Source organism: Crocuta crocuta, unplaced genomic scaffold, assembly GCF_008692635.1.
Source record: "Crocuta crocuta isolate KB4526 unplaced genomic scaffold, BGI_CrCroc_1.0 scaffold334, whole genome shotgun sequence".
Lineage (NCBI taxonomy): Eukaryota > Metazoa > Chordata > Mammalia > Carnivora > Hyaenidae > Crocuta > Crocuta crocuta.
This window is the reverse complement of record NW_027533260.1, coordinates 610,045-635,997: the sequence shown is the minus strand read 5'-3', so window position 1 is coordinate 635,997 and position 25,953 is coordinate 610,045. Positions and strand designations below refer to the sequence as shown.

At 44.4% G+C, this 25,953-nt stretch overlaps 1 protein-coding gene across 6 annotated transcripts; it reads right to left on the bottom strand.

Annotated features, from left to right (window-relative positions):
• Nucleotides 1-1,354: 1,354 nt before the first annotated feature.
• LOC144217619 (uncharacterized) lies at nucleotides 1,355-24,706 on the bottom strand. 6 transcript variants are annotated; one of them, XM_077747239.1, is made up of 8 exons: nucleotides 24,421-24,704; nucleotides 23,507-23,626; nucleotides 16,550-16,712; nucleotides 11,564-13,792; nucleotides 9,328-9,455; nucleotides 6,022-6,148; nucleotides 5,645-5,737; nucleotides 1,355-4,753 (listed from the first exon to the last, which is right to left on the bottom strand). In XM_077747239.1, the coding sequence occupies exons 5-8, from the start codon at nucleotides 9,421-9,423 to the stop codon at nucleotides 2,979-2,981; spliced, it is 2,091 nt and encodes a 696-aa protein (XP_077603365.1). In that variant the 5' UTR covers nucleotides 9,424-9,455; nucleotides 11,564-13,792; nucleotides 16,550-16,712; nucleotides 23,507-23,626; nucleotides 24,421-24,704; the 3' UTR covers nucleotides 1,355-2,978. The 6 variants fall into 6 exon arrangements, 5 of the variants coding, with proteins under 5 accessions (XP_077603365.1, XP_077603367.1, XP_077603364.1 ...); XM_077747241.1 differs by lacking the exon at nucleotides 16,550-16,712 and having other exon boundaries at nucleotides 6,022-6,164; nucleotides 24,421-24,703; XM_077747238.1 differs by lacking the exon at nucleotides 16,550-16,712 and having other exon boundaries at nucleotides 23,507-23,623; nucleotides 24,421-24,703.
• Between the last annotated feature and the right edge of the window lie 1,247 nt (nucleotides 24,707-25,953).

The following is a 25,953-nucleotide window of genomic DNA, read 5'->3' as shown; positions in this document are numbered from 1 at the left end:
TGACTCATATAATGTGGGGGATAGGTTTAAGAATTCTGAGCTCGCACCAATGGGTTAACAAGGCTTAGGGCAGAAAGCCACTCCCACAAGAGCATCTGAGAACAGGTAGAGGAGTTAGAGGCGGCAAAAGTGCCCCAGGTTTGCTAGACAGAAAAATGTCTTATGAATCTGGAGGTGGCAATCCCCATTCATTTTATTCCCTAGAAAAGTTAAGGGAAACAAATATAGTGCCTGCAGTAAAGGGCTGCCTGCTTGACACTGAGATGTGGATTTCTCTTGACCCTAACACCATATACCTTCGAAACCCCTTCTCTCTCACAAACATGAATTAACAGCTACTCCTTTATTGTCTTTCTGCACATCCATCACATATGTAGGTCTCTGATCCTAACAAATATGGAGAAAGGACCTTACTCAGGGTCCTGTCTCCTCCCAAACGTTAGCTTCTCTTGTATTCATTTCTTCTGCATCCACTCTCTTGCTGGGCAAGAGAATTCCAGACTCCAGGTCTACAACAATGTAATATTTATAGTTTATTTCCCGATTTCCAAAATTACAGATTTCTAGCTAATTTTTGTCATGGACTTCTTAGTGTATGTCAGCTTACAGAACAAGAGTGCACATTTTTAGTGCTTTTAAGTTTAGATTTGCATTATAGGCTAGAACATGGCAAACACAGTAAACTGGAAAATAAGTGCTTGAAAATTCTGTGAATTTTGAGAACATTGTATTCAATACCTTCATTATATCGATTTTTGTTAAGTATGTTGTTCAAAACTTCCTTTTATAAATATTTTTATCAGCTTATTCTGTAACATACTGGTAGAAAGGGATTGAAATCTCACTCTATGATTGTAAACTTGTCTCTTTTATACTTCATACATTTCTACTCTGAGTCATGATCTAATGTATTTCTTTCCAATTTTAGTGGCCATCCCCTTATGGGGGATTGTTTTTTTCTGATACTTCTATACTTGTACCAGTTTTGTCCTGTTTAGTATTTGCATGAGATACTTTTTAATAAAGAAAATCCATCCTATGTTTTATGTGGTTATTTCATTTTAAAAGATATTTTTGTTTTAGTTATCAAGTCTGACAAACTATTTAACAAGAGCATTTGATGCATACGGATAAACTTGTGTTTGCATCTACCTCTTTTTATTTGAGTTGCTTATTCTGTGTTTCTTTATATTCTGCCTTCCTTTGAGTTTATAATTTTTGGCATTTAATCATTCTGCCTTTGCCCTTGACTAGTTTGGAAAACATACACCCTTTACTTATTCCCTTAATGATTACTTTAAATGTGCATTCTTAAGGTTTTATTTATTTAAAATTAAAATTTATTTTAGAGAGAACATGAGCGGGGAGTGTGGCAGATACCAGCTGCTTCCAATTTTTCAGAACTCAGAGACAGAAGAGTTGTGATTACTCATCACGCCTAAATCTCAGTATTTTGGGGCGCACCTGGGTGGCTCAGTCAGTTAAACTTTAGACTCTTGATTTTGACTCATGATCTCATGGTTCGGGGGATTGAGCCCAGCGTTGGGCTCTGCACTGACCGTGTGGAGCCTGCTTGGGATTTTTTTTCTCCCACTCTCTCTCTCCTTCCCTCCCCTGCTCGTGCACACACACTCTCTCTCAAAATAAACGTTAAAAATAATAATAATGGAAAGGGGAGGGAGGATTTGGGGAAATGTTGAAAAGGGACCTTGTTTAATCTATAGAGTTTAACTTTTACACCACACGTATTGATATATTTAAATTAATTAAATCTGAGTGACAGCCAGAAGACAATTTGTTATAAAAAATGTATTATCCCAAAGGGCTAAAAAGTATAGCAGATCCACTTACAGGGTTTTTTTTTTTTTTAAAGTCTTGATTAGTTTTAAGCCTAATTACTTCCCTTGTAATTTATGAGATATACAAAAATTTACAATGTTGGCAATTCTTGATGGATGCTTCATACAAACAAGAATTTTATGGTATACAATTTTCTTTCATGATCTTATGAAACCTGAAACTCATTACATACATGGGCTACAAAAATACTCTGGACACAAAAGCAAATATGTACATCTTGGACTTTTTTTTTTTTTATGTTTTATTTATTTCTAGGAGAGAGAGAGAGAGAGACAGCGTGAGCAGGGGAGGGTCCGAGAGAGAGGGAGACACAGACTCTGAAACAGGCTCCAGGCTCTGAGCTGGCAGTCAGCACAGAGCCCGACGCGGGGCTCAAACCCACGAACCGCGAGATCATGACCCAAGCGAAAGTCGGACGCTTAACCGACTAAGCCACCCAGGTGCCCCTGGACCTTTTTTAATTTACTGCTTTGACTATTCCATATTTTCAAACATGAAACAAAGTGTCCTTTGGCATACTGAAGTTACTTGCTCTTGACTACTTCATGTTATATTTTCTATAAACAAATGGTAACATGACAGGAACAGAATTATTAAGTTTATATGTAAGCAACTGGCCCAGCATCATTACACTACAGTAATTCTCCTTAATAAGTATTATCGGATGCACAGTAACTTTTGGACTTCATGCCAGAGGCATCTCTTATCATGTCTTCAGTCATCTATCCTCTTTGGTATGAAAACTCATTTGTTTGGGAGGTGTTCCATGATTCACAACATTTATGAGTTTTTTTTCCCTCTCAGTGACAACTATTATATGATGACCCATCAAACACATCTTTTGCAGACAGCTTCTACTTCTGTATGATGTATAATGGGATTTTATTTTCAAGAAAAGATGTTGACTTTTCACCTAATTTTATGCTTTTTCCTAATAAAATTAGGCTACACTGGTGGTAGATGGTTTTCCTATATTCACTGCATTTAAAAGGTCTCTCCTGGATAAGTTTTCTGAAACTGACAAAGACTGAAAGTATCCCAATGTTCCCTGCATACAGGGCATCCCTTGTGTGGATTCTCTTGTATTCAGTGAGATCTGGCCCTTCACTACAGTCTTTTCAGCGCTCACTGTGTTCCTGAGATTTCTTTCCTGTGTGAATTTCCTCGTGCGAAGTGAGAAAGAACTTGACAGAGAACGTTTTCCCACACTCATTACACTGATAAGGTTTCTGTCCCCCGTGACTTCTCTGATGAACACTGAGGTACGATTTCTCAAAAAAGGCTTTCCCACACTGCGTGCACTGATATGGTTTTTCTCCTGTGTGGCGTCTCTGGTGTCTAATGAGCTGTGACTTCTGGTTGAAGATCTGACCGCATGGAACACACCCATAGGGTTTCTCTCCAGTATGGCACCGTTGGTGGATAATAAGATGGCTTTTTTGGCGGAAAGCTTTTCCACACTCATTGCATTCATGGGGTTTCTCTCCTGTATGAATCAGCTGATGTCTACTGAGCATTGCCATACTGCTAAAAGCTTTCTGGCATTCGAGACATACAAAGGGTTTCTCTCCTGTATGTGTTCTCTGATGGACAATAAGCATTGCCTTTCGTATGAAGGCTTTTCCACACTCGCTGCATTCATAGGGTTTCTCTCCTGTATGAGTTCGCTGATGGACAATAAGATGTGACTTGTCGATGAAGGCTTTTCCACATTCACTGCATTCATAAGGCTTCTCTCCTGTATGGATTCTCTGATGTGTTATGAGGGATGACTTTTTATTAAAGGCTTTCCCACATTCCTTGCACTCATAAGGTTTCTCTCCTGTGTGAGTTCTTCGGTGAACAATAAGCTGGGAGTTGTCTATAAACGCTTTTCCACATTCACTGCATTCATAAGGCTTCTCTCCCGTATGGATTCTCTGATGTGTTATGAAGTGTGACTTTTTACTGAAGGCTTTCCCACATTCCTTGCACTCATAAGGTTTTCTTCCTGTGTGGTTTCGCTGATGTACAATAAGCTGTGATGTGTGTACGAAAGCTTTTCCACACTCACTGCATTCATAAGGCTTCTCTCCTATATGAATTCTCTGATGTGTCAGGAGATGTGAGTTTTTACTGAAGGCTTTCCCACATTCCTTGCATTCATACGATCTTTCTCCCGCATGAGTTCGCTGGTGAACAACAAGCTGAGACTTACTGCAGAAGGTCTTTTCACATTCTCTGCATGCATAGGGTCTGTCTCCTGTATGAGTTCTTTGATGGATAATCAGGTTTGACTTCTGCACGAAACCTTTCCCACAATCACTGCATTCAAAAGGTTTCTCTCCTGTGTGTGTGCTATAATGCAGCCTGAGCTTTGTCTTCTCTCTGTAGGCTTTGCCACACTCTTTGCACTCATACGGTTTCTCTCCTGTATGAGTCCTGTGGTGTAAAATGAGATGATACTTTGTTCTGAAAGACTTTGGACACTCAATACATCCATACGGTTTCTCTCCTGTATGAGTTCTCTGGTGCAGAGTCAGATGACATTTTGTACTGAAAGCCTTCTGACATTCAGGGCATCTGTACGGCTTCTCTCCTGTATGAGTTCTCTGGTGTATTACGAGCTTTGACTTATATCTGAAGGATTGGGGACACTCACTGCATTCGTAAGGTTTCCCTTCTGTGTGAATTCTGTGATGTCTTTTGAGATTTTTCATTGTGCTGAAAGTCTTCACATAGGAATTATGTTCACTGGACTGGGCTGGGCAAGTTTCGCGTACGGTAGGGAAAAATGATTTCCCATGGCCATTTAATTCATCGGAATTCATTTCTGCATAGTTTTTACTCTGAAATTTTGAATCTGAATTTTGTTTCAAACTTATTCCTCTTGAGAAACATTGACGGGATCTTTCTACAAACGGAACAAAGTTTTTGCTTAGAGAAAATTATTTTCTCAATGCATTTTCATTATCACTTAACAGACTCATCGTTCTCAATATTTTCCTGATACCAATCCTAAACTTGGCACGTTACTTCTGGGGGAAAAAAAACAAAACAATGAATCCTACGATTATGAAATGGAGGGGGATGGAATCTCAAGTCTGCATCTAAAGAGAATGGAGAAAGTGATACAGTAGGTGCACAGTAGAGGTTGGAAGTATTGAATACAAGAGACAGATAATAAGTAATGAACTGAAAGACATGGGTATCATCAAATTTCAGAGGGAATCTATGAAGTCTCTGAAAGTGTAACAGAAGGGCTACATCGGGGTGCCGAGTGGCTCAGTCGGTAGTGTCCAACTTTGGCTCAGGTCATGATCTCACGGTTTGTGGGTTCAATCCTCATGTCAGGCTTTGCACTAATAGCGCAGAGCCTGCTTGGGATTCTCTGTCTCCCCCCTTCCTCCCCTCTCTGCTCGCTCGATCTCAAAAAAAAAAAGTATACCTCTTAAAAAGAAGAAGAAGAGCTACGTGAATATGGATAAGACACGGGGAAGGTGGGCTGTGTCTAACAAGATGCAAAAGAACTGAGCCAAAAAGGAAACACTGAATGAAACAGGCCAAGATCTGACCCAGGGTAGATAAAAGGAGGTATGTCTTCTCTGACGTGGCTAGCAAATGAGTCGTATATGCTAGGAGAAGGAAGCACCATTCACACTGGTGCACTCTTTTCACTCACTTTAAGTCACCTCTAAAGGTTCAAAGACTATGAGAAAAAAACCTAAACTAACAAGGGTCCCAAAGCACCAACGATCAACTGTCCCTTGGCTTCTGCTAACTCCCACTGCACCAGTGTACTGACCTGGACTACATGGACTTGGGAATTCTTTCTCTACCAGTCCTTGCGTTCCTTTCTCCATGTGAACTGTTGCTTCTGGCCTGGGAGCTGGATAACCTGTCAAGGGGTAATCACAGAGAAGTGAGCAGTACTAGAGCCTATTGAGGGAAAGTTCCGTTTCAGGGAACAGAAAGTAAATCTCAGCAGAACAGAAACTCTTCATTCCGAAACTGAAAATAAGTACCGTCACTGTCTGGTCATAAAGAAAATAGGTTCTATCACCTATCCAAGTCCAAAATCATTGAGGATATCAGAGTACCCATAAATTGTAGCAATGGGGGAAAAAAAAACCCAGGCAATTAATGGGCTCATGTTGAGATATTTAGGAAAGTTGTCTTTACCCAATGACACCAGGTTGCTATAATTTTCCAACATCACATCCCGGTAGAGGTTCTTCTGAACAGTATCTAGCAGCTGCCATTCTTCCCAGGTGAAATCCACAGTCACATCACTGAATGACAATAAGCCCTGTAATAACATAACCCTTTTTGATCTGGAGTTAATATAATGGAATAAGATGTAGGAGACAGATATTATTCTGATTATTTTTACTACAGACATTTACAAACAAGTATTTCTCCATCTTAGTTTTGATTTATGCTTTGTGGGCTAATAAATTCATTTAAACTATACTTTCTGCATTCTTCATTTACTTCTTCACTCATTCACTCACCCATGCAAAATGTTGCTAAAACTTTGCCTAACCATCTGTAACCCACCTTAGAAGCATTTAATGTTGAGGTGTCTGAGTGGCTCAGACAGTTAAATGTCCAACTCTTGAGCTCAGCTCGGGTCATGATCACATGGTTTGTGAGATCAAGCCCCGAGTCGGCTCTGTGCTGACAGCGTGGACCCTGCTTAGGATTCTCTCTCTCTCCCTCTCTCTGCCCCTCCCCCACTCATGTGCACACATACACTCTCTCTCAAATTAACTTGTAAAAAATGAATATTTAATGTTACCTACTACACACTACAATAAAAAAAGAAGTAAAGCATAATCCAGCCTTCATGTAGCTTCTGATTGCACAGAGTGGCAACTACACTCCTTCACAGAGCTGACATATGGGAAGACATTATGGTTTAAGGGTTATGACAGAAGTATACTCAAGTTAAAACATGGGCACAAGTAGGTGAACAAATAATAGTTCTGAAGAAGAGGTCAAGCTGGAGCTGCACCCAGCATGTTTAGTGGTGTGCCCCACAGAAGAGCTAGACCAGGTGGGAGCCACGAGTCTTCCAAAGGGAGAGAAGTTAAAAGTGTTAAATATTGGGGCGTCTGGGTGGCTCAGTCAGTGGGACAGCTGACTCTTGATTTTAGCTCAGGTCATGATCTCACGGTTTGTGGGTTCAAGCCCAAATTGGGCTCTGTGCTGACAGTGCTGAATCTGCTTGGGATCCTCTCTCTGCCCTTAACCTGATTGTGCTCTCTCCCTCTCTCTCAAAGTAAATAAAAACCTTAAAAAAAAAAAAAAAGAAGTGTTAAATACCATACTGACTTCAAAGAGCTGCAAAAAGTTCAGCGAGACAGAAGAGGCCAGAGAGAACAGATGTCCTGGTTACAGGCAGCAACAGACCTTGCAGTGAGTGTACACATTTTCTGCAGATACATGGTAGACACTGCAGTGTTTTTCTTTTTTTTTTTTTTAAGTTAGTTGGTGTATGTATGTATGTATGTAATCTCTACACCAAATGTAGGGCTCAAACTCATGACCCCAAGCTCAAGAGTCGCATGCTCTTCCAACTGAGTCAGCCAGGCGCCCCTGCAGTGTTTCTCATATACAAAAGGATGTTAAGTTCAAATTACCTTGTAGAAATTGACTGTGCTACATGTTAACTCATGATACAAAAGTAAACAGAAAACACTGTGTGCTATGTATTGCTCTAAACACCTAACGTGTTTGTTAATGTAATGTGTTAACGTAATGATCTGTACAACGACCCTTAGGTACGCATTACTCCTCTCTTTGCAGATAAGAAGAGATTTTTTTTTTAAAGTTTTCTAGCTATGCCTTTTATATCTCCCGCATTTCCTTTGGAAGATGACCATTCACTGGGTCCATATTCCAGAGAAGAACAGAAGAGGAAGACCCATTGATGTTCGAGTACACTTCTTCACACATAATGTCTGGGAAATACTTACTCAAAAAATTCACGTGTTTCCTCCTTATATACAAAGTAAATCTTTTTTTTTAAATGCTTATTAATTTTTGGGAGAGAGACAGCATAAGCAGGGGAGGGGCAGAGAGAGGGAGACACAGAATCTGAAGCAGGCTCCAGACTCTGAGCTGTCAGGACAGAGCCCAACACGCGACTCAAACTCACAAGTGGTGAGATCATGACTTGAGCCAAAGTTGGACACTTAACCGACTGAGCCACCCAGGCATCCCTATACAAAGTAAATACTTTTTAAAACTTTTTTATTAAATAAACTTTTTAAAATGTTTTATTTCTGAGAGACAGAGAGAGCAGGGGAGGCTCAGAGAGAGAGGGAGACACAGAATGTGAAGCAGGCTCCAGGCTCTGAGCTAGATGTCAGCACAGAGCCCGACGCAGGGCTTGAACCCATGAACTGTGAGATCATGACCTGAGCCGAAGTCAGATGCTTAACCAACTGAGCCACCCAGGCGCCCCACAAAGTAAATCTTATAACATGTTTTCATTTTTTTGTAATGGTTTCCAGTATTACCACAGAAATGTCTGCAACTCAGCTCCAGATCCCATAGTTTATGTGGCAATTTTCCCACCTTGCAACATGTGACATGCAGATTAGATAGAACTCTCTTCCTCATTGGCTCCTCTGGATCATTTATTCTATCTCCTGGTCTAAGCATATCACTCCCAGCTGCAATGTATCTATATACATTGCTCACTTTGATTGTGTACATGTTTTAAATTGTTAACTAATTAGTTGTCACACGATGTTATATTAGTTTCAGCTGTACAATAGTGAGTCAAGAATCACAGTTATGTTGTGCTCACTGCGTGTGTAGTGACCCTCTGCCACCACACAACACTATTACAATCTCATTGATTATATTCCCTATATCGTACATTTAAAAAGTTTTTTTAATTTTTTTTATTTTAGAGAGAAAGAGTGTGAGTAGGAGAGATGCAGAGGTGAGAGAGAGAATTTTAAGCACTCTCAGTGTGGAGTGGGATGTGGGGCTCCATCCCAAGACCCTGGGATCATGACTTGAGCAAAATCAAGAGTTGGCCACTCAACTGACTGGGCCACCCAGGTGCTCCCCTATGCTGTAGCTTTTATTCCCATGACATATTCATTCCATAATTCAAAGCCTGTATCTTCTACTTCCCTTCACCCATTTTGTCCAACTCCTCACCCCCTTACCCTCTGGCAAGCATCAGATTGTGTACTTTTTTAAAAAATATTTTATTTATTTCTGAGAGAGAGAGACAGCATGAGCAGGGGAGGGTCAGAGAGAGAGGGAGACACAGAATCTGAAACAGGCTCCAGGCTCTGAGCTGGCTGTCAGCACAGAGCCTGATGCGGGGCTCAAACCCACAAACCGTGAGATCATGACCTGAGCTGAGCCGAAGTCGGACACCTAACCGACTGAGCCACCCAGGCACCCCAGATTGTATACATTTTTATAAACCTCTAGAAATATGGGAAATAAACAGCTCACCTGGGACTCCATCATTTTCAGCATCCAGGAGTCTGGTGTGAAGCGTATCCTCAGCAAGGATAAATTTCTAGACGTGAGATCTACTGTTTTTCCCATATAGGAAGTGCCTCATTCTGGGAAGGCAGCATCTATGGATTCAAAGAAAGATGTGTTTGGTACGGAAATGATAATAAAAGCAAGTTCCTATACAGGCAAGGAACTGTTTTTAAGGATCTTCTTTTCTCACTTAACCCTCACAACCCTAGTAACTAGACTATAATTATTCCATTTGGAAGAAAAGAAAAGAAAGGAAAGGAAAGGTCAAACACCTAACTAAAAGCCACACGGTAACTGGTGGACCAAGGATTAAAACACGAACCCTCAGAAGTGATAGACTCTCTGATTTCCAGGGAAAATTACCAGAATGATGAATTATCCTTTTGGCCTAACCAACTAAAAAAATGGGGAAAATATCGAAAATGACCATTTTAGACACAGAAGTCAGAGATGAGGAGCAAGGTGTGACACTGGTGTGCTTGAGACTCACTGCCTGGAGACCTCCAGGCCACAGTCAGGGAGAAGGAACCCAAAGAGCCTAGCAGTCTTGCTGAATTAATGATAAAAATTCAAAGTCTGAGGAAGTAAAGATGACTAGCACTTGCCAGGCAGTATACCAGAGAAGAGAGAGAGGGCAAACTCACTCTGGAGATGCAAAGAGGGTTCCTTTGAGTCTCTGGCTAAGGTCTAATGAATTATGAGAAAACTACCAAGGCCGTGGAAAGGAGAAGGTGCAACAATTCCTGGAGCTCACACAGGATCAGGAACAACCAGTGTTCCCACGAGCCTGGGTGGAAAGACCTTCTAATATGCCTGGTCTCCAAATGTGCAGAAGTCTCAGGAGAATATTACCTCAATAATGGGGACAAAATAATCCTAGACCAAAAAGACTCTTATGGCCCCACCTAAGAAAGCTTAAAAGAAAGCCTCCAAAGAATCAAACTCTTTCAAAGTAACTTGGTTACATCCCAGAGTAAACCTCAAAAGTAGTTAAAAGAATAAAAGAAAATCCTGCAAACTGCGTGAGGCTGACATTATATGATGTCCAATCAAAAGTTACCAGACATGCACAGAAGCAAGGAAATATAACCCATGGCTAGGGGGGGAAATCAAGCAAGACAAAGAGACAAAAATGATCAAAGGGAGAGACCTGGCACTCAGTACACTAAAAATGCTATTATAGGGGCACCTGAGTGACTCAGTTGGTTGAGTGTCTGACTTAGGCTCAAGTCCTGATCTTGTGGTTTGTGGATTTGAGCCCTGTACCAGGGTCTGTGCTGACAGCTCAGAGCCTGGAGCCTGCTTCTGATTCTGTGTCTCCCTCTCTGCCCCTCCCCTGCTCATGCTCTGTCTCACTCTCAAAAATAAATAAACATTAAAAAATTTTTTAAATGCTATTATATATACTCCATATATGCAACACATTAGAAACAAGCATGAACATTATGAAAAACTTAAATTTTTTTAAATGTTTTTTATTTATTTCTGAGAGAGAGAGAGAGAGAGCGCGTGAGCAGGGGAGGGTCAGAGAGAGAGGGAGACACAGAATTGGAAACAGGCTCCAGGCTCTGAGCTGGCTGTCAGCACAGAGCCCGACGCGGGGCTTGAACCCATGAACCGTGAGATCATGACCTGAGCCGAAGTCGGAAGCTCAACCGACTGAGCCACCCAGATGCCCCTGAACATTATGAAAAACTAATAAAATGTTTAACAACCGTGACTGAAACACTAGGACATTTGTGTTTACCTCATACCAAAATTAACTCAAATAGATTACAGATATAAGAACTGAAACTGTGACACTTCTAGAAGAAAGCACAGGAAAAAAAATTAAGTTTATTTATTTATTTTGAGAGAGAGAGGAGAGAGAAGGAGGGAGGAAGCAGGGTACAGGCAGAGAGAGAGAAAGTTAAAGAGAATTCCAAGCAGCCTCTGCTGTCAGTGCACATGAGATCATGACTTGAGCTGAAATCAAGAGTTGGATGCTTAACTGACTAAGCCACCCAGATGTCCCAAGCACAGAAAAATTTTAAGTGATCTTGGATTAGGCAAAGATTTCTTACAGGGCACAAAACGCACAATAAACAAACCAAAAAAAATTGATAAATTTGACTTCCTCCTTACTAAAAATTTTTGAGGCGCAAAATACACTTAATAAATGAAGGATCAAGCCAGAGTAAAACATTAACGAAGTGCATACCTGATTAAAAGACTTCTATCTAAAAAATATGAAGAACTTTTCCAACTTCACAAAAGAGACAATCTAGTAAAAAAAGGAACAAAAGATTTAAACAGACACTTCCTCCCAAATGTAGAGACAGCGATTAAGCACACGAAAAGCTGTTTTAGGTTACACGATGAAAACAAATTAAAACCGTTATGCCCAGATCGCGAGACCCCAAAGACCACCGAGGAGCCGATTCCGATGCAAACACACGAAGGTCTTTATTCAAGCTCAAGCAGGGACTCCAACGCACCCCGTTGCAGCGGTGATGGTATGGAGCCTGGAACTCAGGGTCGCAGGGCTTTTTATTGCGGTTACAGTGGGATTCGGGGGCTTTCCAGCTTGGCAGTCTCCTGATAGGTTGACTTAGTACGTCTGGCCTGACTGCAAACTGCCAACAGGAACGTCTTGGGACATAGGCGCCTCTTTTTTTTTTTTTTAATGTTTTATTTATTTCTAGGAGAGAGAGAGACAGCGTGAGCAGGGGAGGGTCAGAGAGAGAGGGAGTCACAGACTGAAACAGGCTCCAGGCTCTGAGCTGGCAGTCAGCACAGAGCCCGACGTGGGGCTCGAACCCACGAACCGTGAGATCATGACCTAAGCGAAAGTCGGACGCTTAACCGACTAAGCCACCCAGGCGCCCCCATAGGCGCCTCTTTTAAACTGATTGGCTGTTGCTGTTACTAGGAAAGTAACTAAGGGGAGGCTGCCTAAGTACTTCCTGCGGTTTTTCCTGGAACTGGGTTCAGGCCTAGTTCACCCTCAAGATGGAAGCTTTATCTAAAGTGGAGTCAGTTAGGTTTAGGTCTCACATTCCCTTTTCTTGAGACTTCTGTGGACCCAATCATGGGGCCTCTAGGAGCTCGAGGTCACCAGGCCTATCTGTGTTTTGGGGATGTTGGTATTGTGACTGGAGGACCATTAATTGGATGGCCCCCAAGCGTTCTTTTATAAATATAACCAGTCTATTAAGAATGCAAGGTCCAAAGGTTAGTAACAGCAATATAATCAGTAGGGGGCCTAATAAAGTAGAAATCAGGGTAGTTAGCCAAGGGGAGCTGTTATACCATTTCTCGAACCAACTCTGGCTCAGCTCATACTCTTGTTTTCTTCTGGCCAGGCCTGGTAGAATTAAGAACCATCAGGTCCCCTAAGGGCTCTGGCTCTGTCTCCTTGAGGATGGTGGTTCCCATGGACTTAGGTGACAGGGTACTGTTAATAGTAATGGTAGTAGTATGGGGTCGCCTGGGGGTCGGGTGGATTGGAATTAGGGCCTCATTAGGGCCTATGGTCTCTCTTGATTCTGATTGAAAGGGGGCAAGGACCCGCTTGACCATAAACAGTACTCCTGTATCATACCCTGATTTATATAGTCTTAATCCCCAGGTTAGACCTTTGTCCCAGTCCTTAGTTCTTTTACCCTTGTCGGTGAATGTTAATTGTAAAGGATTACATCTAGAGCCAGGCTTACAGGGGGCGGTTGAGTGTTTGCGCTGGAGGGAAATGAGAGATTGAGAGTCCTGGATCCAACTGCAAGATCCCGTGGCCTCACAGCCCCATTCCCGACAATAATAATCTGACCGGCCTCCACATTGAGCTGCCTTGTCACTAGAAATTGGGGCCGGACATACATAAAAACAGGTTCCGTGTAACTCCTGCTGGGCAGTATGGGTACCACATCCAGGGATCCCTATTCTCCCTTCATGCAATGGGTCTTGTTCAAATAAGCTGCAAAGGTCAAATTCAAGTGTAGGCCACCATGTATCGGGAGGATGGGGCTCAACCTTAGTAACTATGGCTTGATTTGAACTAGGCGTAATGACCTGCCATGTTACTTGGAGGGGTTGGTGAGGATTTCGGTTTTGGTTGGCTCGACAAGGCAGAGTACATACAGTCAGTAGTCCCAATAGTAAAGGCCAGTTCATGTTTTCCGCTGTAGTTTGAGCTTTAGTGGGTTTCCTGGGTCCTTGACGGCCTTCCAATCTGGATTCGGAGCCAGGTAGTCGTCCTTGTTGGCAAACGGGTCAGCTGGTTTGGCGTGGGTGTAATGGAACCAGGCAGCAATGCCGTCTACCTTTAGGGCCGTTGGGGTGGTCAGTAGCACAACATAAGGTCCCTTCCAGGGTGATTCCAAGTTGCCCTGGCGGTGTCTCTTCGCGTAGACCCAGTCACTGGGGTGGTACCTGTGTGGCTCCGGTGGTAGACCTGTTTCATAAAGGGCACGCAGTTTAGGCCAAACACGTTTATGAACCCATTGGAGGCCTCTGAGGTCTTGGAGGAGACGGGCTTCTTCAAACTCCTCAATGGCCTCATGCTGTAGGTGGGGTATCATGGGGGGTGCTTTACCAAACATGATCTCAAACGGAGTCAATCCCATTTGATATGGGGAATTACACACCCTGTATAGGGCAAAGGGGAGGAGGACCACCCAGTCACCGCCAGTCTCAAGGGCCAATTTGGTAAGGGTCTCTTTTAAGCTTCTATTCATTCTTTCTACCTGTCCTGAGCTCTGGGGTCTATAAGCACAGTGTAATTTCCAATCAATCCCCAGGGTCGTGGCTAGGCTCTGACGTACCTTGGACACAAAAGCCGGTCCATTATCTGACCCTATCATCTGAGGAAATCCATACCTTGGTAGGATGTCTTCTAGCAGCTTCTTTGCCACCACCTGTGCAGTTTCGTGTTTGGTGGGATATGCCTCAGTCCATCCTGAAAAAGTGTCTACAAAGACTAGTAAGTACCTGTAGCCATACCTGCCAGGTTTTACCTCAGTGAAGTCAGTTTCCCAGTAAGCCCCTGGGCGTCTCCCTCCTAGACGTGTTCCAGGATTATGGGGGTTCCGGATAGCGTTGGTCAGTTAACAGGCCTTGCATTTGCTGACGATTTGTTCAGTTTTGGAGTTGGCATCTTTAATTTTAATGTGTGACTGTCTAACCAGGTCTTGTAGTCTTCTCTGTCCCATGTGGGATGCTCGGTGTATTTTGACAGAACCCTTATTCCCATTTCTTCGGGCAGGATGATTTTGTTATCCGCGCACCTCCACCAGCCCTTAAGACATTGAGTCGTAGGTAGTCCTTTAATCCACTGTAGGCCCTCGAGTGAGTAACGAGAAGTCTCTGGTAGGTTGGGGTCCCCCGGATTTATGAGTTTGACTGCCAGGACTGGGGTGCCCTTGAGGGCCGCTTCTTTAGAGCCCTGGTCGGCCATATTGTTGCCTCTGGCTATCTCAGTTATGTCCTTTTGATGGCCTGGACAATGGATGATAGCTAGTTTGGTGGGGTTTTTTTTTTTGTTTTGTTTTGTTTGGAGCCATAAAACTTTGAGGAGAGCTAGGTACTTCTCTTTATTTTTTATAGTCTTTCCCTCTGCTGTGAGGAGCCCCCTTTCTTTATAAATTGCCCCATGGACCTGAGCGGTGGCGAAGGCACATCGACTGTCTGTGTAAACATTTAGTTTTCTGCCCTGCCCCAGAGTTAAAGCTTTAGTAAGTGCAATTAGCTCAGCCTTCTATGCTGAGGTTCCGGCTCCGCCCAAATGACTTTTTCGGCGGATACCACTGTGGCTCCGGCATACCTCAGTCCTTGTTGTATGAAGCTACTGCCATCTGTGTACCAGGTGACCTCCGCATCTGGCAACGGGACGTCCTGCAGGTCCGGACGGGTGGCATGAATATGGGCCACGATCTCGGCACAGTCATGGAGGGGAGCCTCTAAGTCCAGGTCAGGCAGCAATGTAGCTGGGTTCAAGGCGGCCGGGGCCTGGAAAATAATTCTGGGAGGGTTGAGTAGCAGAGTCTGATAGTGGGTCATGCGGGCATTACTGAGCCATCGATCTGGTGGTTGCTTTAGAACTCCCTCTATTGCATGAGGGGTAGTGAAGGCCAGCTCTTCCCCATAGACAATTTATCTGCATCCTTAACCAGCAGGGCCACAGCTGCAATCATGCGGAGACATGGTGGCCAACCGGATGCCACAGGCTCCAGTTTCTTGGAGAGACAGGCCACAGGCCGACGCCAGGGGACCAACGCTTTTGTTCCATCAGGGGAGAGATGGATTTGTGCCCCCAGTTTTGTCTGTAAATTACAGCCCAGAAGGGGGCAGGGGCATTCTGGGATGACCATAAATGAGTGGGATACCCGACCCATGCCCAAATCCAGTTCTTCGGGTAGTCCATGGGTATTGCTTGACTCCTGTCGTTCCTTGAACCCATGACCTTTTGGCTGACAGTGGGCCCCCGGGCTGTAGGAGCACAAAATGCTGGGCCCCCGTATCGACCAGGAGTCTGTAGATTTCCCTTCCATTTGTAAGGTTACCCTGGGGTCAGGGAGAGGCACCGAACCCCGTCCCCTCTAGTCACTGTCTTCCCCTATAACCAGGATGGGGGCCTTAGGTCTCGGTTTCTTGTTGGGACAATCCTTGACCCAATGCCTCTCTTCTCTGCAATAGGCACATTGATTACGGCCCACATGGGGTCTTTTCCCATCCCGTTTGGTTTCTTCCTTACCGTGTTCTTGGGAGGTCAGTTGCTTGAGACGGTGTCTTCGGTTGTCTGAATTTGCTGTGGCAGCCAGCAGTATCTTTGCCAGGTCCCAGTTCTGCCTCTTTTCAGCCCTAATTTGTTTATCTTCTGCACTTTCCCTGTTATTATATACCCTTTCTGCCACGACCACTAAACCTTGGAGACTCTTTTCTCCTAGTCTTTCTAATTTTTGAAGCTTGCGGCAGATATCGGGAGCCGCTTGGTTAATGAAAGCCATGGCCACTGCCGATGTACTGGATTCGGCTTCCAGATCCATGGGAGTGTACTGGCGAAAGGCTTCCATTATCCTTTCGAGGAAGGCTGAGGGGCTTTCCTCGGAACCCTGACTGACATTATAAACCTTGGCCATATTAGTGGGCTTGTGAGCTGCAGCCCTGAGACCTGCCAATAGAGCCTGGCGGTACCATAGGAGGTGCTCCTTACCTTCTGCTGTGTTGTAGTCCCAATCTGGGCGGGTGAGGGGGAAGTGCGCGTCAATACGCGCCTGGTCCATTGTGGGGACCCCAGTGGGGCCGGGAATCAATTTCCTGGCCTCACTCTGGATGCGTTCTTGTTCCTCAGTGGCGAAGAGAACCTGCAACAATTGCTGACAAACATCCCAGGTGGGCTGATGAGTAAAAAGGACAGTTTCTAACAGATTAATAAGGGATCTAGGATTCTCAGAAAAGGGAGCGTGTCGTGTGTGCTGCCACGCCAATGCCTCTGCAAAGTAGTCCCCGCGCGGCCACCTCCCAGAGTCCCCGGCCGACAGTGGGGCCTTGAGCAGAGCGGCNGCGGAGGTCGGGAGGCGCAGCGGGCGAGGGCGGCCCCGGGAGGGGGGAGGTGCAGTCAGCTGGTGGCTCAGCTGGTAGCTGTGGCGGGGCTGCTGCTGCTGCCTCATTGACAGGGGGCTGTAAGGGCCCCTTGGTTGGTATGGGGTGGAAAAATCAACTCTCCCTCCATTTCTCCCTGCAAAATGGGATAAAGAGGAGGAGCCGAGGGTTTAGACTCAGGTTGTCGCGAGTCAGCCTTTCAGAAGTAACTAAAACAAGGGCCAATGCAGAGGAGGGCAGCAGCTGGGGAAGTAAAAAAATGTTTAAGCCATGGAGGGGGATCATCCACCAAGTCGGCCCAGACAACGATATACAGAACCTGGTCCGGGTGGCCCATGCAGGGCCGAGAGGCCTGCTGTTCTACTTGGTGCAAAGAGTCTGAAATTTTCTCTTTTTAACTTTCATGGAGAGATTGTGCACTCGAGCTCTGATATCTTGAAGTGAGTGAGCAACAGGTCTAGGGGTTTAGAGGGTGTCTGTCCCATTTCATCAGTCTCAGTCACCCAGTAATAAAGTCCAACAGACACAACTGACAGCCACAGACACACACAGAAAGACAACTGAAACTGGGATGAAGGCCTTCGGTTGGATCGTGGGCACAACCTGCCTTGTGCCTCTGAATCAGCACAGACTAGGGGCACTCCGTCTCCTCCTCCGAAGGAGCCCAGACCATCCAGGTCTCCCTGACAGGTCAGAAGGAGCCTGGAACGTCTTCCAGGTCTCCCACAACCGTGGCCCCCAGCACGTCCGCCTTGACCACCTTTGGTCGCCTAATACAGATTTGTCTCAAGACCAGAGTTACACAGACGAACACAACAGAAGGAGATTCTTACCAGCTGGTCGACCCTCTGGTTCGGGGGTCCTGGGAGTCTTGGGGATCCCAGACGAGCCCCCAAATGTTATGCCCAGACCGCAAGACCCCAAAGACCACCGAGGAGCCGATTCCGATCCAAACACACGAGGGTCTTTATTCAAGCTCGAGAAGGGACCCCAACGCACCCCAATGCAGTGGTGATAGTATGGAGCCCGGAACTCAGGGTCGCAGGGCTTTTTACTGCGGTTACAGTGGTTGACTTTTAGTACATGCTATCTTGTCAGTACCCAATTGGCTCGGCCCATCTAGCCTGACCGCAAACTGCCAATTGGAATGTCTTGGGACATAGGCACCTCTTTTAAACTGATTGGCTGTTGCTGTTGCTAGGGAAGTAACTAAGGGGAGGCTGCCTAAGTACTTCCTGCGGTTTTTCCTGGAACTGGGTTCAGGCCTAGTTCACCCTCAAGATGGAGGCTTTATCTAAAATGGAGTCAGTTAGGTTTAGGTCTCACAAAACCAAAATAAAATATTGTTACAAACCTGTTAGCATGGTCTTTTATGTATGTATGTATGTATGTATAAGAAAGCTCTAGGCCTGACATGGGGCTCCAACTCACGACTCTGGGATCGAGACTTGCACACTCCACCGACTGAGCCAGCCAGGTGCCCCAGAATGGCTATAATTTAAAAGAGCAAGGAACACCTGGGTGGCTATCAGTTAAGTGTCTGACTTCAGCTCAGGTGATGATCTCATGGTTCGTAAGTTCAAGCCCTGCATCGGGCTCTGTGCTGACAGCGCAGAGCCTGCGTGGGATTCATTCTCACTCTCTCAAAAAAAAAAAAACTTTGGAAAAAAAGTCTCTAAAATAAAATAAAAGACTGAAAATACTAAGTACTGACTAGGATTGGAAGGAAAAAAACCTCTCCTGCATTGCTGGTGAAAACACAAAATGGTCCAGCCACCCTGACTTGTACATGTATGCACACTGCAGCTTTATTCAGAATATCCAAAACCTACCCACAAAATCCAAAATATCTATCAACTGGGGAATAAACTTATAGTGGCATATCTGTACCACTGGAGCGGAAAGGAATAAATTCATGACAAATGCAAAATCATGGATTAATCTGAAAAGCATCACTCTGAGTGAAAGAAGCTAAACAGCAACAACTGACAGAGTAGGCGGCTAGCTAGATCTGAGCAGGGAATGAGTGATTTCCCACAGATAGAAGGGTGGAGGCCAAGCTCCAAACAGCTGGGAAAGAGCCCAGGGGACAGGCAGCCTTCTATGCTAGCATCACTGCCTTAGGGCGACCTATGGCTTCATCACAGTACATTTCCATTGTGGTTTTAACCCCCGCCCCAGGGGATGGCTGCCAGGACAGTTTGACAAGGACCATGTAACACTCCTCCAGTACAAGGGGTCCCTTAGATGACTGCCTGCAACCTTAGTCCGAAACCGCCCCAGCCATGACCCACAATCCCTCCAAACATAAAAAGAAAAAATGACCCTGACCCAGGGTGCAGCTGCCAAGTCTGGGCCCGCCTGCCCGCTTTCTCATCTCCAGAGTGTACTTTTGCTTACACTGCTATCAAACCTTTGCTTGCTTGGGACGCCTGGGTGGCTCAGTCGGTTAAGCATCTGACTTCGGCTCAGGTTAAGATTTGAACAGTCGTGAGTTCAAGCCCTCCGCTGAGCTCTATACTGACAGCTCAGAGGCTGGAGCCTGCTTCAGATTGTGTGTCTCCTCTGCTCTCGGCCCCTGCCCCACTCATGCTGTCTCTCTCCCTCTCTCAAAAATAAATAAACATTAAAAAAAATTACAACAAACAAAAGGACAGATACCATATGTTTGCACATATAGGAGGATTAGGAGGAACTTAATGGAGGACCACGGAGGAGAAGAGGAGGAAAAATAGTGGGGGAGAGGGAGGGAGGCAAACCATGAGAGACTCTTGAAGGCTGAGAACAAACTGAGGGCTAATGGGAGGGGGAGGAGGGGAAGGGGGGTGATGGGCATGGAGGAGGGCACTTGTGGGGATGAGCACGGGGTGTTATATGGAAACCAACTTGACAATAAACTATTTAAAAAATAAAAAAAAATAAAATGATGATACAAGTGGGAAAAAAAAAAANGTGTTATATGGAAACCAACTTGACAATAAACTATTTAAAAAATAAAAAAAAAAATAAAATGATGATACAAGTGGGAAAAAAAACCCCTTTGCTTGCTTTAGGGTTTGGCTCTGAATCCTTTCTTGGCTGAACTTAAGAACTGAGGTCAGGGAACGGGACTCACCATTGACACAACTACTTACTGCATAACTCAATTTGTATGAGGTATTAGAATATATATAACAGTAGAAAGCACATAAATGATGAGAGAACAGAGGATAGGAGTATGGACTCAAACACAAAGGGGCACCAGGGAACTTTTGGGGTTGATGGAAAAGTTCTACACGTAATTCAAGTAGAGGTTACACAACGGTATACCTTTGAGAGCTCATCAAATTCTAAGTGAAGAACTGGTAAGTGGTGGTGCCTGGCTGGCTCAGTCAGTAAAGCACGCAATTCTTGGTCTTGGGGTTGTGAGTTTGAGCCCCACCTTGGGTGGAGAGGTAACTTAAAGGTAAAATATTAAAAAAAAAAAAAACAACCGGTATGTGTTATGGTATGTAAATTACACCTCAATCAAGCTAACTTTTGCTTACAAAAGCAAAACAAATACAGGCTGTCTGCCTCTGAAAACAAAGTTTGTGTCGCTAAATTCTGCAAAGAGGTCTCAACTAAAATCTAAAATGCTGATCTCTTGCTGAGACTGTCTTCACACAAAATCCCAGCTGGGTCTCCTATGTACTCTGAACACAGCTGACTATTAAAGAATTAAACCTGGCTACGCGGGGTACCTGGGTGGCTCAGTCGGTTGGTTAAGCGTCGGACTTCAGCTCAGGTCATAATCTCCCGGTTTGTGGGTTTGAGCCCCGCGTCGGGCTCTGTGCTGATAGCTAGCTCAGAGCCTGGAGTCTGCTTCTGATTCTGTGTCTCCCTCTCTCTCTGACCCTTCCCTGTTTACTCTGTCTCTCTCTCTCAAAAATAAATAATAACATTTAAAAAACTGGCTATGTAAAGTTAATTTACCACAGACTAATGTAGCCATGTGAGGACAACCTGGAAATACACCAACAGTTTATTACTCTCGATATCACACTGCTGAGAACTCTAAAGGAAAATACAATGCTGTGTCTTAGACTATAGAACTGAAGAAAACAAAACTGGATTTCAAAGACAATGTGAACTAGAAATTTATAGGCCAATTGCATTTATTAACTTCACTATAAAAACCCTAAATAAGGGACTCCTGGCTGACTCGGTGGGTAGAGCATGCAACTCTCTCTCTCTCTTTTTTTATGCATTCTCTTTTTTAAATGTTTATTTATTTATTGAGAGAGAGAGAAAGAGGGAGCATGCATGAGTGGGAGAGGGGCAGAGAGAGAGAGGGACACAGAGATCGAAAGCTGAAAGCACAAAGCCTGATTCAGAGCTTGAACTCGGGAACTGTAAGATCATGACTTGAGCTGAAGTTGGAAGCTTAACCAACTGAGCCACAAAGGCACCCCGAGGATGCAACTCTTGATCTCACGGTTGTGAGTTTGAGCTCCATGTTGGGGGCAGAGATAGCTTAAGAAAAATTAAATAATTTTTTAAAACTCTAAATAAAATGCTAGATAACTCTATCTGCTGGTATGTAGGAGGTATACTAAGAAAACCGAATATAGGAAGACCTGTACTATGCACAATTGACTTTATTCCAGTAATACAAGGAAAGTTAATAAGAACCATTTAATTATCTCAAAAGATGAAGAAAAGACATGTCAGAAAAACCCAAGCCACTCAGAATTAAAAACAATATATTACTAAATTAGAAATAGACAAGAAAGAGTATCTACAAAATAATCCACAGCACATTTCCTTAAACTCAGGGCCAAGGATAATCTCTCACTGAACCTCCAGTCAAAAATGTACCACAGATCAAAACCTGAGCAACAAAATGGCAAAATCAACTGAAAGAAGGAAAACTGGAAAAGAAACAAAATTTTCATTATGCAACTATTTTAAGATCTGTATAAACATCAATTGGAATTTCACATTCAAATAACAATTAAGACTTAAAAGGGGTTAAAGCCATAGGTTTTGCTGGTTATACAATACCAACAAAACCTAGGAAGTACCTGGGGGGAACCTGTGCAAGATAACAGATTACAGTAAAAGCATACAAATTGTAACCAGTCAAATGGAGAGAGGGACAATAGGGTGAGGTTCAGGAGGATCCCAAACCAGAAGCTTCCATTGTCCTATCCTCTGGGAGTTGGGACACATTACTTACCATCTAGCATATCCATGAGTGACAATATGTAGGGTTTTGCCAACCACAGAAGCTCACCTGAGTTTCAATGTCTATAGTTTTTATTAGAATTTCATTAATCAGTAAGCAGGATTGATCTAATCACTGGCCATGTGACTCAGCCTCCAGCACCCCTACCATCTTGGGAGGCTGGGCTGGTATCAACAGGCTCAAAGCCCCAACCTTCTAATCGCATGGTTGGTCTTTCTGGAATAAATAGCCCCATCCTGTGTCCCTTCATTGGCATAAACTATCTACAGGCCCATCATGAATAATAACAAAGACACTCCCATCACTTAGGACATTCCAACAATTTATAGGCTACCTCCCAGGAACTGGGGACAAAGCCCAGCCAAATTGTTTATCACTAAATACTGAGCAAAAGACTAACATTCTAAGTATGTGACCATTCTCTACAATGAGTAAAGGAAAACTAAGTTTTAAAATTGGTCAATGTAATATATAAAGATGTTGAATCACTATGCTGTACACCTGTAACGTTGTGTATCAACTATACTGAAATTTGAAAATTAAAATAAGTAAATAAAATAAAATTGGCTAATGAACATATAAAAAGATGATCAGGGGCACCGGGTGATTCAGTCGGTTAAGTGTCTGACTCTTGGTCTCAGCTCAGGTCATGATCTCATGGTTTTGGGAGTTTGAGCCCCACATCAGGTACTGTGCTGACAGCGTGGAGCCTGCCTAGGATTCTCTTTCTCCTCTCTCTCTGCCCCTTCCCCATTCGCCCTGTCTCTTTCTTTCTCTCTCTCTCAAAATAAATAAACATTAAGAAAAAAAAAAAAGACGATCAGCCATCGTAGTTATGAGAACAGTGAATATGAGGACCACAATGAAATGACTCTGACACTCAAAAGATGGTCAAAAAGCAAGAATGAAAATACTAAGGGTTGGAAAGCTTCTAGATCAACAGGCACTTTTACATTGCTGATGAGAGAATAAGGTGGTACAAAAGCAAACTGGCTTTTTCCTCTAGATAAAAATTCATCTATTTTATGTCAGAAATTATACTTCTAGGCTAGACTATATATATTCTCACAATGATGAGGAGACATATAAGACTTTTCAGAACTGGTAGAAAAACCTGGCACACTGTGTAAGCATTACATAACGGAACATTATTGGGGAGTTTGGTAAAACTAAACCAGAAGCCTTTGAAATATGCATTTAACCTGGCTTACTTTTGTATACTAAAAAAGGAAAATAGCCACGAGATACAATTCAGTTTAAAAATACATTTCAAAACAGTACAGACAGTTTAAGGTGATTTTTATCTGCTTTAACTGATGATAAGTATATAATGATAACTTCATTTTGTCAAGTACCTACCTGTTATGGACTTAATATATGCTCTAGGTGGTGCCAGGCTGACACAGTCAGTAGATCATTCCACACTTGATCTCAGGTCCAGGGCTGCGAGTTCAAGCCCTACCTTAGGCATGGAACCTACTTTAAAAAAAAAAAAAAAATTACGTTGCTCAAACTCCTGTTTATTTGTAAACAGGGCCTTTGAGAAGTAATTAGGTTTAGATGAGGTCATGAAGGGCCCTCAGGAGTACCTGTGAGGTAGATACCAATTTGTTTGAATGGGAAAACTGAGAATTATAGAACTTGGTACCTCACCCCAAATCACACAAACAAGTAGCAGAACGGACATAAAAGCTAGGACTAACATGATTTCATGCGCATACAAACACATGTGTACACTGGCTGACATGTGGGCACACCCTGTGTTTATAATTCTAACAATTCATGGATCTATTTACGGCAGGTGTACTGTGATCCTTTTGCTATTCTTTCGAGTTTTCTTCATGCTTAAAATTCAGTATGAAAAGCTGGGAAAGGAAATACTTCAATGCTTCATACACACCACATGTCTGTCTCCCTGAGGCCTCCTCGCGTGCCAACCCCACCCACCTCTCCCACGGACACCATGCTGCTGCACACTTCGTCCTGCACATATTCACAGCCCCCTAGACACCTATTTTTACAGGGATCACGAACCTCTCGGATGCTCAAACTCGGACCACAGGAGCCCCAGATGACTAATCCCCAATCCTTTCCTCACCGACCGGACCCCAATGGGCCCCTTGGTCAGTGGCTCTCCCGGGGCCTCGGTCTACGGCCTGGGGACGCAATCCGGTGCACACCTGTCGCTATTAGCAGGAATGGTCGCTGGTCCGAAACACTGATGCCAGCCCAAGCCTCCGCCAGCCCCGAAGCCGCCTTAAACAACCACCTACCTACGAGTAGCCACCGCCAACCGCATTTCAAGTCGCCGCATTCCCGTAGCGCGGCGCTCAGAAAGCCGCTTGCACAAACCTCACGTAACGTCGACCGCGAATCTGTGACCTTACGCCCTGGGAACCCAATCCTCGGTTCGTCACTTCCGCTTCCTTTCACCTGGTGTGCTGGCCCGTGTCCCGAGCCATTACTCAGACTCAATAGCACTCTGGCGTGAGCGATCAATCCACAAACCCTCACTCCGGCCCTGGTTAGAATTACCGCTGGCTAACTCCGCCGCGACGATGTCTTTGCGTAGCGATGGGAACGGCCATTGCGGACCGTGCGCCGCCATCTTGCGTCGTGCGCCGTACGAAGAGCGACATGGCCACCGTAGGCGACCGGAGTAGGCTGCCCAGACCCGAAAGGTGCAGATCCAGCCCATCCTTTGTCCACTTTTCGAGACTTCTCCTCTCCGGTTCTTCTACCGCAGCCGAGGCTGTCAGTGCCGTCGCGCATGCTTAGTAGGCCTTCAGCGCTCTCTCCTACAGTCTTCCGACCTGACCGGAAGTGGCTGCGCCCACTCTGTCTCGTCGCCCTTTGTCAGCCGCTCCGCGGGAGCGGCCATTTTGGGAAGGTCTGGGTCCGTACAGCGAAAAGCGGACTTCAGGGCTGGGAATCCGGAGGCGTTCACGGCACATTTGAGAAAACGGGGATTTAGGAGACTAGAACTGGATCTGGAGGAGCAGAGGCGATACGAGGAGAGCGCTCTGGATGTGTACTTCGTGATGAAGGACGGTTGTGGAGCAGACGCTGGCACTCGCGATCCACGCCAGAAGAGTAACTCTTGTGTTTCGTTTCCCAACAGAAACTGAATACATTAAAGAAGGATCCTGTGTATCGTTAGTAACAGCCCACCCAGTCTTTTGTTTTTGTGACTACTGTGCAGATAATTATTCCAGCAGCATCGTTTAGTCCCTGTCCCCCCACTGCTAGGTAGTACTGTCATAATATCAAGTCTCCTTACCAAGTCTCCTTACCTGCATGGCTCTGAGTTAGGACGTCCTGTTCCATTGGTCACTTGTTTATCCCTGAGCCGGTACTATGTTTTAGCTGTGGGAGCTTTCCACGCCATACAATCCGATAAAGCAAGGTCTCCCACCGTATTCTTCTTCTATAAGCCTGTCTCTGTTCTTTAGGCCCTTTATAATTTCAAATAAAAATTTTAAAAAGCTTATTTTTGGGAGAGACTGAGACAGTGTGAGTGGCGGAAGGGCAGAGAGAGAGACAGAAGCCCTAGCAGGCCCCACCATGACCACAGAGCCTGAAGCAGAGCTCCAACCCAGGAACCATGAGATTATGACCTGAGCAAAACTCAAGAGTCAGACACTAGAGCCACCCTGAAACCCCTATATTTTCAAATATAATTTTAATTCACCTTGTGAATTTACACACACACACACACGGAAAAGTGTTTGGGATTTGTATTGGTACTGCATTGAATCTATAAATCCTTTGAGTAAATGACCTCATCTTTACAATATGAGGTCTTA

Coding starts and splice junctions, on each gene's coding strand:
- LOC144217619 (XM_077747240.1), bottom strand. CDS start 9,423: ATGGGAAAAACAGTAGATCTCACGTCTAGAAATTTATCCTTGCTGAGG. Junction 6,149..9,327: donor TGAAAATGATGGAGTCCCAG/GTGAGCTGTTTA, acceptor ATGTTATTACAG/GGCTTATTGTCATTCAGTGA. Junction 4,754..5,644: donor CCCAAGTCCATGTAGTCCAG/GTCAGTACACTG, acceptor TTCCGTTTGTAG/AAAGATCCCGTCAATGTTTC.